Source organism: Muntiacus reevesi, chromosome 5 (assembly GCF_963930625.1).
Source record: "Muntiacus reevesi chromosome 5, mMunRee1.1, whole genome shotgun sequence".
NCBI lineage: Eukaryota > Metazoa > Chordata > Mammalia > Artiodactyla > Cervidae > Muntiacus > Muntiacus reevesi.
This window is the reverse complement of record NC_089253.1, coordinates 70,635,064-70,647,517: the sequence shown is the minus strand read 5'-3', so window position 1 is coordinate 70,647,517 and position 12,454 is coordinate 70,635,064. Positions and strand designations below refer to the sequence as shown.

Genomic DNA, 12,454 nt, shown 5'->3' with positions numbered 1-12,454 from the left:
TTAAACAATCCATCAAAACCGTTAAAAAAAAAAAGAGCTAATAAGCTACCATTTTTAATGACTACCTATTAATTTTTAATGGCTACACATTAATTCTTCCAAAATTGACTTTATTTCTTCTTTTTCATGTTTCTTCATAAACAATTGTATTAGACATCCCTACATTTATCTATCTATATATCTATCTATATATATACAAGAGATGTTAATATGCAAGAGATGTTAGTCCTTTTGTTTCCTTAGGATAAATACCTAGAAGTGTAACTTTTTATCACAAAATTGAGATTGTGCTTTAAAATTTCAAAACAATTTTTAGTGATATTAGATATTCTTCCGAAAAACAGAACATAAGAAGTAGTCAAAATTTGTCTTTTATTGAAATATAAGAAATCCCTCCTTTGTTAATAAAATGCTATACTTAACACAAACACACAGTTAACTTATAACCCAAAGATCAGTATAAATTACTGTTAATAAAAGTGGGTGAAACCACTTATCACTACATAATCTCTATGCTTCCATCTTAATGCTGCACTTCATAAAGCAATAAATCCATCATAAAACTTTGTACTTTACGCAATGGCCTTATCTAAATACACATATTATGTGTCCTTCCTGGGTTTCAATCTGTGAAAATGAACTAGGTAGAACCATCCACTGTAACATCAACCAATCATTCTGAACTTTGATATCAACTGGGCTGAAGTTTATTTAGCGTGTTACTAGAAATCAAACAGCATTAAGATTACAAGGTAATGAAGAAACTGTTGCTGTCATTTCAGTTCCCTGCGTTTGTCTTTATAAAAGCAAAAATGCTAAGGACTATAATATTTTTTTCTTCTGGAAGTCACTGGAATTAAGAATGAGGTAAGAGGCTAAATGTTTCATATTTATTTACCACATTTAATTCCAGAAATTTGGGGTGGTGTCTGTTTTTAATTTAATCCTATATTTTGAAGCTGATAGGAAACAATTTTGGAGAAATTTTTATTTGATGAATACTATCGAACTTTTTCACGAATAAGTCATTATTATTAACATGAGCAAAAACTTGAGGTAGCTAAATCTAACACTCAAATTTGAAATTCCTTGCATATTTCTAATGAAATTTCTCATAATTTCTGTAAATCAGGGGTTAAGTTTCCTAAATGCATGTTTAACTATTGCATTAGCACTTAAATGTTCTGAAATGAAAGAAATTTAATAACTTCTTTTCCTTCCTAGTTTCTGTATTTTATCTTTATTATGCTAAGAGTAATTGTCTTTACTAATTAGTAATAGATTTCCACCTAATTATAAAGATGTTATATCACAGATTAAGAAAAATGATCAATGATACTAAAGTCAAAAGTGGAATTATTTCTTGAGAAAATACAAATATGAATATAGAGTACAAATGAGAACATTAATTCAAAATAAAAATTTAACATCAAAGTTTCATATCTATCAGTCTCTCAACTTCTGTAGAAAAGAATAAATCAAGATTTTCTTCTGTGAAACTACCTAAGAGATAATTTATACTTTCATCCTGCAAAGCGGAGGGAACCTTCTGATGCTCTTAATGGCGTCTTCGATTGTAACAGCAACTCCATGTGGACTGTGCATCAATTTCCAGTGGAGATGCTGTTACTTTTGATGGCTGCCAACTCACTGCAATGTAGAGGCATATTCAAGGAAGACCAAAAAAATCATGGTCACCTGTTTCTCACTTGATTCATGAAAAAAACACAGACATCCTTTCATGCAGTCTTTAAAAATTGACAAATAATTAAGAATTAACATCCATTAAAAAAAAATCAACTGTTACGTCACTTAAAGGACCAAAAATGGAAGAGGATTAGAGCTATTATTCAGAAATGGTGTACAGGAAAATGACCTATGAATTGACAGACAATGTGACTAAGTCTGTCTGTCATTTCTGTAGGCCAATGTTCTGTACATCTCTGCAACTTCAAAATCAGAAATCAAGCATACCACGCAAGCAACACAAAGGTCAATGCAGAGAAAAGAATCTGTTACTCACCATGTAAACATACTGACTGTAAATAAAACACAAATTATACCTAAAGAAAATCTGCCTGTTTTTTCTGACAAAGCTCACATTTATTTCACCTACGTCATTGACCAACTGACCTATGTACCACTGTATTGTAGTGATTAAATGGTCAAATAAACCAGCTTGCTCTACTTACTAATATGTACAAATGGTACACTTCAATCACTTCAAGGAAACTCCCTAAAAATCTTGCTCTCTAAATGCGGAAAATAATGAGGAACACTCACAGTGTTTTTATAAACATTTCCTTGAAGGAAAACTCCCTGGTAAGGAATTTAAGCAATACTTGTGTAAATTTATCTCAATGTTAATTCTCAGTAGGGGAAATAAGATACTAGTTTTTATGTGATCAAGCTCTAAATTTTAAAAATATAAGCAACAATATTTAGGTCAAAGAGTCTTAGCTCCAAATTGTAATAATATTGCAATAACCTTACAATCACTTCCTGATCTCTAACTTCTAGCTTCTTTTCCTAAAATATACTCTTAGTCCTCACTCCTACTTAAAAGTTTAAACTCCTTAGCCTGGTATTCAAGACTCACTTCAATTTGCCCCTGTCAAGCTTTCTTAGGTGTTTATCTTCCTGTTCCCCTCACACACACCCTGCACCCCCATTACGGTTCCTACACATGCTGGGTTTTCGCCACTCTGGGTCCTCAACTTCTAATACCACTACTTGCAAAGTACTTTCCCCCATTTCCTGCCCAATTCTCAAGGCCCTTCTCAAATGCCATATCCTCTAAGAAGGAAGCAAACAAGGTATTTTGGGTTCAAAGCAAATCCTTTAGTTCTCTCTGAGCCATGTTGCCAGAAGGTATCAGATTATCCATGAAGTAGTGATACAAGAATATTTCTAAGTGAAAAGGAACCTTCACACCAAGGATACTCAGAACTACCTGATATGCAGCTAAAGGTAATTAAAAACAAAACACTGGGATCAACAATTAAAAAAAAAAACTAAAATACATATATTCATAAAAATACCATGCATAGCGTACTAATAATGTAGACAACGAAAAGCACAACCTTTTTACAAAAATGATGTTGAAGCCCAAGGCAGGGCACATCCCCCTCTGTCATCTCCTGAATTCTCCATTACTTGCTGCCTCCATGCCCTCAAAATCCTCACTGGATCCTCAACTGATGAAATATGAAAATACTTCCCAAAATATAGTCAAACTCTTTGTTCATATTACAGAATAACTTAGTAAAAAAAATTTGAAACAAAATTACCTCCAAAAAAATGAAAAATTCAGGATATATTCCCAAAAGAAATGATTAATATTCCCCTTTCCACATCTCTTAATAACAGTAACAATCCTGAAAGCTACCCTAATTTACCAGAAGATAAACTAGCTAGATTATTACCACAATAAGAGCAGGGACCATGTCAGTCTTGTTTATTGCCTCAAAAAAGGGTCTAGTGTATGACTAGCAAAAAAAAAAAAAACAAACTTCTCTTTATCGTATAAGCTCTTCAACTCTGAATTGTTTACTAGGTTTATGTATTACCTTTCCAAATTAAAAAAAAAAAATTAAGCAAAAAAAGAAGAAATAACTAGTGCATTCAACTATATTATAGTTTCTTAAATTTTAAATTATCTATACAATTACCTAACACCATTTCTGAGAGTGAAAGTAGACTCAGTGAAAGATTGACACTGATTCCTGTATCAAAATCACACACCGGGTCACTCAATCTGCTACACCTTACTCCAACACAGTGTTAGGCACACAGTCAGGAATAATGAATTCTCAAAGGAAAAAAGTCAATGCCTTTACTTCTGAGTATCAATACTGAAAATAATCCAGTATTTGTTAAAACTTCACCCATCTGAAAGGATCTTTTTGGAATTTGTATTTTACTCCCCCAAAAAAGATAGTCATTTTAGACTATTTTATTTAACATATATCAAAGAGTTTTCCATAGTCCACTATTTTCCAATTTTTGAAGAAAATACAACTCATTTTAAAATGCTGAAAAATTTTGAAAGAGTTCTACCTGTTGATCAAGACTTCATCTTTTGTCTTATGATGAAACACAGGAATTGGAACACCCCAAGCTCTTTGCCTTGATATGCACCAGTATGGCCGCCTATCCATCATTTCAACCATGGCATTCAATGCTGATCCAGGAATAAATTTCACTTTTTTCAACAATTCCTGCAATTGATTCACAAATCAAGTTCAGTGAGAGAAAGCAGAACAAATTTTCTAGAACTCCCATTCTTTATCCTGATACAGTTCCTTATATTGGAATTTTATAGGCATTTACATGTCCCTTCTCCCTGCCAAAGAGAAACTAATCTAAAAAAACCATAGATTTCAGAGCAAACAAGGGGATATTAAAACAGGGCCACAAAGGATCTAATAAATAACATCTAGAGCAGATTTCACCTTTGAAGGAAGTGACAAGCGATTTTATACTAATTTCCAAGCACTCCTAGATCAAAACTGGTAATAACAGGTTTAGTAGAAGTACTACACATTATTAAACTTCAGTTAAACTCAATTCAAACTGATTTCCAGGATTCTTTTTTAAATGTTTAAGAAATAAGCTCCTATCTTAGGTTGACAAATAAGGATACTGAAATATAACCTAATTTTACATAGTATGGTTTCCAACATAGAAAACACTTTCTCAAAATAAGTTACCCATTTACTTACTGTCTCAAGAGCGCTCCTTCCCTCCAACCCCCGTCCCCGCCCCCCGCAAAAGCCGTCAACTGCTGGCATTTGATTTCCTTTATCAGTTACCAAGAAAAGAATTATATAGCAAAATGTTTAAAAACATCCATAAGTGAAAACATGATAAACTCCATTTCAAAGTCTCAACAAAGAAGTCTCTCTATTCATTTAAAAAAAAAAGAACTTTTATATTTTCAGAGCATGGTTAAACAGCTTCCTTGCTTATCTGACCAGAAATCCCCTCCCCAAAGCCTCTGTAAGCACCACCTACAGGCAGAACGGCAATATTCGCAATTTATTTTCATTAAAATTTGAAGAAATGTGGATACTGACTGGATATTTGACTTAGTTAAGGAATAACTAATATTTTTTAAGGTGGTAATAATGGCATGAAAATTATATTTTAATTTTAAATGTCAGATATATATGATGAAATATTTATGGAAAACATAATACCCAAAAGTTGCTTTAAAATAATCCAATGGATAGGAAGTGTAGATAATGAGTAGGGATGTAGATAAAAATAAAACTGGCAAAAAGTTGATTATTGTTGAAGCTGGGTGACGGAAACATGACAGTATATTACTTTCTCTATTTCTGCAAAGAGTCACTAAAAATTTCCATAAAGAAGAAAACAAACTTGTCTTCAGCGTATTGAATCAGCATCAGACTCACATGTTCTGCAACAAAAATCTGTGCAGAGCTGAAAGTCACAAACTACGTTCACAGTAAGAAAGACAGGCTTTATAGAGAAATGTAAAAAAAAAAACGCCGAACAAAACAAAGGAACAGTCCATAGCACAGCTCTCCAATCTACATGAATGTAGAAAGTATACACTGCCTCCATAGCTCTGGCAAGGGCCCCAGACTGCCAGGCCAACAAATGAACCAACTAATAACAGCAATGCTATACGCAAGCTGTAAAGCAAAATATCTGTATACTCAGCATGATCAACAAATATATATTTGAAAACCAAAAGCAAAATATGTTGAGCTCTTTCATTTAATAGAATCAAGTTATTCATGAGGTACTCACACACACACACACAGATACATCTATATATTGAACGAAAGAGCTCAAATGTACATTAATATTTAAAATGCCAGCTATAAAGTATTTGTTAGCTCAAAGAAATAACTTTTCAAATGAACTGTGATTTCAATTTTAAGGAAGCCAAGGGTTTTAAAAGAGTTTTGGTGAATGCCTATTATGTGCCAGGCACTGTTCTGGGAACTATTATTCACTTATCTCATGAGGTAGGTGTTATTATCACCTTTATATAGACAGAGGAAACAGAGGTTCTGAGAGTTTAAACAATTTGCTGAACTCAAGTCCTAATTCTATGCTACTTTCAAGACACTGGGGAGGAAATTAGAGCTAACTAATTAACCTCTTTAAACATGAGTTTCCACATGTGTGCTAGGAAGGAATGGAAAACCCAAGGTCCTTCCAGACCTAAAATTCTACAATTTTATGAAACCAATTAATTCCTTCTACCCTCAAAACCCTACCCCTACCTCACAGATAAACCTTTCATCCTGAGGGAATGAGAAACCCAACCCTTCCAGTAGGATGCCCTTTATACCTTGGCTGGAGTCTTAATATCCGTGATATTTACAAACCACTGCTTGCTGGCACGAATAACTACTGGTTTCTTAGTTCTCCAATCATAGGGATAGCTGTGTACCAATTTTTCTTCTTTCAACAAATTCTTTGCAGCCTGAAGCATCATTATAACTTAAAAAACAAAAAACAACTTACATTAGACACAATGAAAAGGTACTATGAAAACCCTAATGACTCTCTAAACTCCCAGGGAGTACGGAATCTGGGCCAACAGGGGACAGTGAGAGGAGCCATCTACCAAGGAGCAAAGGCATAACCTGGGAACCTCCCAACAAAAAAAGCAGAAACTGTAAAACCTTAATCAGGCTCCAAAGTATGCCATTCCCATGGGCTCTTCTCAGAGACGACAGAACATACCTAGAACTCTACCTGTCAAATTCAGAGTCACAATCTCTCATACTATGAATCTTAAAATGGTCTCCAGGTAATCCAAAGGAACTAGGTAGACTGGGCTGAATTTTGTCCCCCTAAGTCCTTGCCCCTAGGACCTGTGACTGTGACCTTATTTGGAAACAGGGCCTTTGTAGATGCAGTCTGCAACTAAGATGGGGTCACACTGGACATCCCTGACAGCTCAGTGGGTAAAGAATCTGCCTGTGACGCAAGAGACACAGGAGATGTGAGTTCAATCCACGGGTCAGGAAGATGCCCTGGAGAAGGAAATGGCAACCCACTCCAGTGTTCTTGCCTGGAAAACCCATGGACAGAAGAGCCTGGAGGGCTACAGTCCATGGGGTCACAAACAGTCCGACACGACTATGTGACTAAACCACCCACACTGGCTTAGAGTGGGCCCTAATTCCAATGCCTGGTGTCTTTGTACGAAGAAAGCGTACACACCGAAGAGACACACAGAGCCAATGACAGGGGACAATGGAGGCAGACTGCAGTGATACAGCTATAAACCAAGGAAAGTCAGGATTACTAGAAGCCAACAGAAGCTGCTGCTGCTGCTAAGTCACTTCAGTCGTGTCCGACTCTGTGCGACCCCATAGACGGCAGCCCACCAGGCTCCCCCGTCCCTGGGATTCTCCAGGCAAGAACACTGGAGTGGGTTGCCATTTCCTTCTCTAATGCATGAAAGTGAAAAGTGAAAGTGAAGTCACTCAGTCGTGACCGACTCTTCACGACCCCATGGACTGCAGCCTACCAGGCTCCTCCATCCATGGGATTTTCCAGGCAAGAGCACTGGAGTGGGGTGCCATTGCCTTCTCTCAACAGAAGCTAGGCAGAGGCAAAGGAGGACCTTTTCACAGAGCTTTCAGAGGGAGCTGAGCCTCACTGACACCTTGATTTCAGACTTCTAGCCTCCAGAAGTGCGAGAGAATAAGTTTCTCTTGTTCTAAGTCACCAAATTTATGGCACTTTGTGACAAGAGCCTAGAAGAATTAATACACCAGATCTAATTGGCCTTAGTCATGGTGTGGGCAAAGAAAGGTGTTCATAGTGTAGGTCAGTGACATAAGAGTTATGAGAGGAGTGAGAGTGTTTGATTCAGTCAACATCTAGCCCCAAGGTTGACTTCATCCTTCCACAAAACTAACACTGCTGATGACTATCTCTGTTGTCCTAAAATAACACCACTCCCTGCTGACTGACCTGATTTGATTAAACAAGTAGGGCAATTCAAAGTGAAAGATGAAAAAGTACAAAACTCCATTTTAAACTATGTGGCAAAATAAAATATAATTTCAGCTTTTTGCTTCTGTTAAAAGTGCAAGATGAGAGAATTGTCAGCAAAGATTACTGCTGGCTGTTTCTCAGGAAATGCATATTTACAATATCAACGTTAAAAAAACACAAAATATCAACATATACAGGACTCACCTGCATCTGTTCCCGCTTTAAGAACAGCTTTGTTTTGAAGTTCAGGACCTGCAGCATCTGTGAAAACTCCATCTTCATTCACTAAACAATCCTACAAAGAGTCGTCTGAACAATTAAAATAAAGCATCAAGACTTTCTATCTTATGACAATATCTGGCAAAACAATATATAATGTATAAAACACCTCATTATAGTCAAGTGTTTCATTGTACTAAAAATTTAGGTACTACTTTGTAGTCAATCAGACTTTGTGAATTTAAACACTTAAATCACCAAAGGCAAACTGTTTACTAAAGCACATACCTAAAATTTAATAATAAAAGTAACAAGATATACTAAAAACTTCTGTTAACTTACAGATCCATGGCAGTGTATATACACTGTGATGACTTTGAGACTTGTCTTTAACTAAATGGAAAAACTTGCTAAGTAACTAATGTGTAAAATAAATTTTGAGGATGGTTTAGTCTGGAAAAAAAATGGCTCTTTTGAGCTATCTAGTATCCCAGGTGGCTCAGTGGTAAAGCATCCACCTGCCAGTGCAAGAGACGCAGGAGATGTGGGTTAGATCCCTGGGTCAGGGAAGATCCCCTGGAGCAGGAAATGGCAACCCACTCCAGTATAATTGCCTCGGAAATCCCATGGACAGAGGAGCGTGGTGAGCTACAGTCCCCAGGGTTGCAAAGAGTTGAACATGACTAAGCACCTTAAGCAGGCATGTACATAAGCAAAACCCACTTGCCATTTTTCAGGGCTTGACAGTAATTTGTCTATGTGACTTAATACGTGGAAAAAAAAATGCCCCCATTTACTATGTATTCAATTTCAACTCTGTGCCATTTCTGTGCTGATGCTAGGAAATGATCCTTAATTAGTATGAGTTAATGAGGTATTGCACAAAAGCAATTCACAACTATGAAGACAAAAATGATCATTGATTATCAAAAAGTAAAGATGTTAGGGTTTATCACTTCAACTCTACAAAAGCAATTATTAAAAAGGAAAAAAGAGAAGCAATACCGTGGACAAGCTGTGTTGAGAAGCTACACTGTAATCTTCCATACCATGAGCTGGCGCTGTGTGAACCAGCCCTGTTCCTTTCGTCATGGTCACATGATTGGCAGGCAGAAGAGGAGACTCCCTCTCGGGAACTAAAGGATGAGCACAAGTACCATTTTCCAAATCCACACCTGTGGGCAAAGAAAACCACAACTGAGAGTTATTTTATATGGCGATTCATTTACCTCTTTAAGGAAAGCAACAGACATCAGGCTGAAAAGAGCAAAATCTGAGATAAGGCTGGGCTCAAATTCTCTTTCCCTTTTACTTGTGCTGTGACTTTCAGGAATCTACAAAATGTAAGTAATTACAGTGCGTATCTCAGAGGTCTGCTGTGAGGATAAACTGGTTGGTACATGTTAAGCATTTTGGGTAACGTATCACAATACTTGCTGTACTATAAGTGCTTTAAAGTATCGGTAATTATTAAAATAAATAATCAAATGAACCCAAGAACATTTCCCTAATTTATGTACAGTTATGTGCCTTTTAGAACAGAGGACAAAAAAATTCTAGATCAATGGGTCAATGACCAGCAGGTTCTAATACTATCTCTGTGGGAACTCATTGCTGTTGCTTTTCATAACATTACCCTGAAAAGGTAAGATCTGATAAATAAGACCTGACAGTTACTGGGTACCCAGTACTGGACTCAACATAAACTCTTACCTCACCTTCATAATAGTACAAAACAGCTAACATTATCTCCAATTTACAAATCAGAAAACAAGAAAAAATAGGCAATTTGTCTGAGGTAACATAACTAACAAATGACTGAATTCAAGTTCAAAGGCAAGTCTGACTCTAATATTCTACATAACTCTAGCTGCCTTTAATAATATACCATACCCATCATCTACGAAGTTTTCTGTTGTTGTCGTTATTGTGTAATCACTAAGTCATGTCTGACTCTTTATAAACCCACGGACTATAGCCTTCCAGGCTCATTTGTCCATGGGATTTCCCAGGCAAGAATACTGGAGTGGGTTGCCATTTTCTTCTCCAGGGGATCTTCCTGATCCAGGGATCGAACCTGCATCACCTGTACTGCAGGTGGATTCTTTTTTTTTCTTCCCCATTTATTTTTACTAGTTGGAGGCTAATTACTTTACAATATTGTAGTGGTTTCTGCCATACACTGACATAAATCAACCATGGATTTACATGTGTTCCCCATCTCAATCCCCCCTCCCACCTCCCTCTCCACCCGATCCCTCTGGGTCTTCCCAGTGCACCAGCCCCGAGCACGTGTCTCATGCATCCAACCTGGGCTGGTGACCTGTTTCACCCTAGATAATATACATGTTTCGATGCTGTTCTCTCAAAACATCCCACCCTGGCCTTCTCCCACAGAGTCCAAAAGTCTGTTCTGTACATCTGTGTCTCTTTTTCTGCTTTGCATATAGGGTTACTGTTACCATCTTTCTAAATTCCATATATATGTGTTAGTATACTGTATTGGTCTTTATCTTTCTGGTTTACTTCACTCTGTATAATGGGCTCCAGTTTCATCCATCTCATTAGAACTGATTCAAATGAATTCTTTTTAATGGCTGAGTAATATTCCATGGTGTATATGTACCACAGCTTCCTTATCCATTTGTCTGCTGATGGGCATCTAGGTTGCTTCCATGTCCTGGCTATTATAAACAGTGCTGCAATGAACACTGGGGTGCACGTGTCTCTTTCAGATCTGGTTTCCTCGATGTGTATGCCCAGAAGTGGTATTGCTGGGTCATATGGCAGTTCTAATTCCAGTTTTTTAAGAAATCTCCACACTGTTCTCCATAGTGGCTGTACTAGTTTGCATTCCCACCAACAGTGTAAGAGGGTTCCCTTTTCTCCATACCCTCTCCAGCATTTACTGCTTGTAGACTTTTGGATAGCAGCCATCTGCAGGTGGATTCTTTACCACCGATCCACCGGGGAAGCCCTCTACACCATTACTGTTTCCCAACTTTACTCCCTCTTGAGTTGAGCTCCACAAACTAATCTTTCTTTCATACATTCTAAAAATAAACAGTTTCAAGCTTTAAAATGATTTGCTGGTTCAACCCATCCATTAACCAACATACTAAATAGGTCTGTTTATTCTATCTAGTCTTTAGCATTAATAACTGAAGAATGGTCAATGCCCCCTTATGCCTCAGATATTCCCCACAAATCATTCTTCATCTTTCCAAGCTAAATGATATTTAACTAAAAAAAAAAACCTGCCTTTATAAATTTCTCCACTTCTATGATCCTTTTTTCTAGCCATAGAGCAATAAAAACTACACAGCCTATTCATATCACCAGAAGAACAACACAAATCTTTTAACTTTTGACATTTTCATAGAAAAGACAGCCCTTTTGCTGACTTCATTTTGCTTAAAACAGCACTATGGGTAAGAGGCATGAGAAAAACTGACATTTCCTTATAAAATCCTGACAAAATTCCCTGTTCTGAAGAAAATCACAAGCCTTCCCTGCTGTCTCACTTGGCTAACTTGGCATTTTATAACCAGGAAATACCTGAATTACTAGGAAAATTACTTTAGGATGCATTCTTTTCCATGCAAATTTTAATGCTGTTAAAAGAGACAACGGTCAACACTGATTTTTAGAGAAATCAACTCGTTAGTGTGTGTTTTGACTCCTTTTCTCGAAATCAGATTGACGAGTAACACCAGTCTCTACAACCTTGCGCTGTACTCTTTACGCATTTTCAGCATGGAAACCACAGCTTTGGAGCAAACTAAATTTCATCTGTGAACTTTCCTTTATCCCCAATACTTAGTGCTTATGCTACTTCATACTCTTCCTCATCTCCCAACAAAGATCCCCAGGTGATTAATAAGAAACAATTTACATTTCTTTCTGGAACGGAAATCTACCCCAAAGAAAATGTTCCATTTTATCTGTTCAACATTCCTACTACCTTAGTAAATAGAGAGCCAGCTGTTCCGAGATTATTCAGCCAGAAATTAAAAGTATGCAGATTGCCCTAAAACGTGGTGGCTCAAAGTGGCAAAAATCCATCAACTCTCCACACAGCGATCATTTAAAATAGTGAAGCAGTTCAGAAACAGGATCTTTACATTTAATACCTTATACTTTCACAAACCTTTTGAGCATGCCATTCAACTTCTGTAACAACATCTAAAATGTCAATGAAGTCTACTACTATCTTCCACACTTAAAAAAGAGGTGGACT

At 36.8% G+C, this 12,454-nt stretch overlaps 1 protein-coding gene across 1 annotated transcript in view; it reads right to left on the bottom strand.

Moving 5' to 3' along the window:
- Positions 1-12,454, bottom strand: part of IARS2 (isoleucyl-tRNA synthetase 2, mitochondrial) — a 43,431-nt gene that overhangs the window by 19,144 nt on the left and 11,833 nt on the right. Inside the window, exons 9-12 of the mRNA XM_065938358.1 lie at positions 9,220-9,389; positions 8,200-8,290; positions 6,332-6,483; positions 4,060-4,220 (exon numbers count right to left, since the gene is read on the bottom strand). Of these exons, the coding sequence (XP_065794430.1) occupies positions 4,060-4,220; positions 6,332-6,483; positions 8,200-8,290; positions 9,220-9,389 (574 nt within the window). The remainder of the gene's footprint in view (positions 1-4,059; positions 4,221-6,331; positions 6,484-8,199; positions 8,291-9,219; positions 9,390-12,454) is intronic.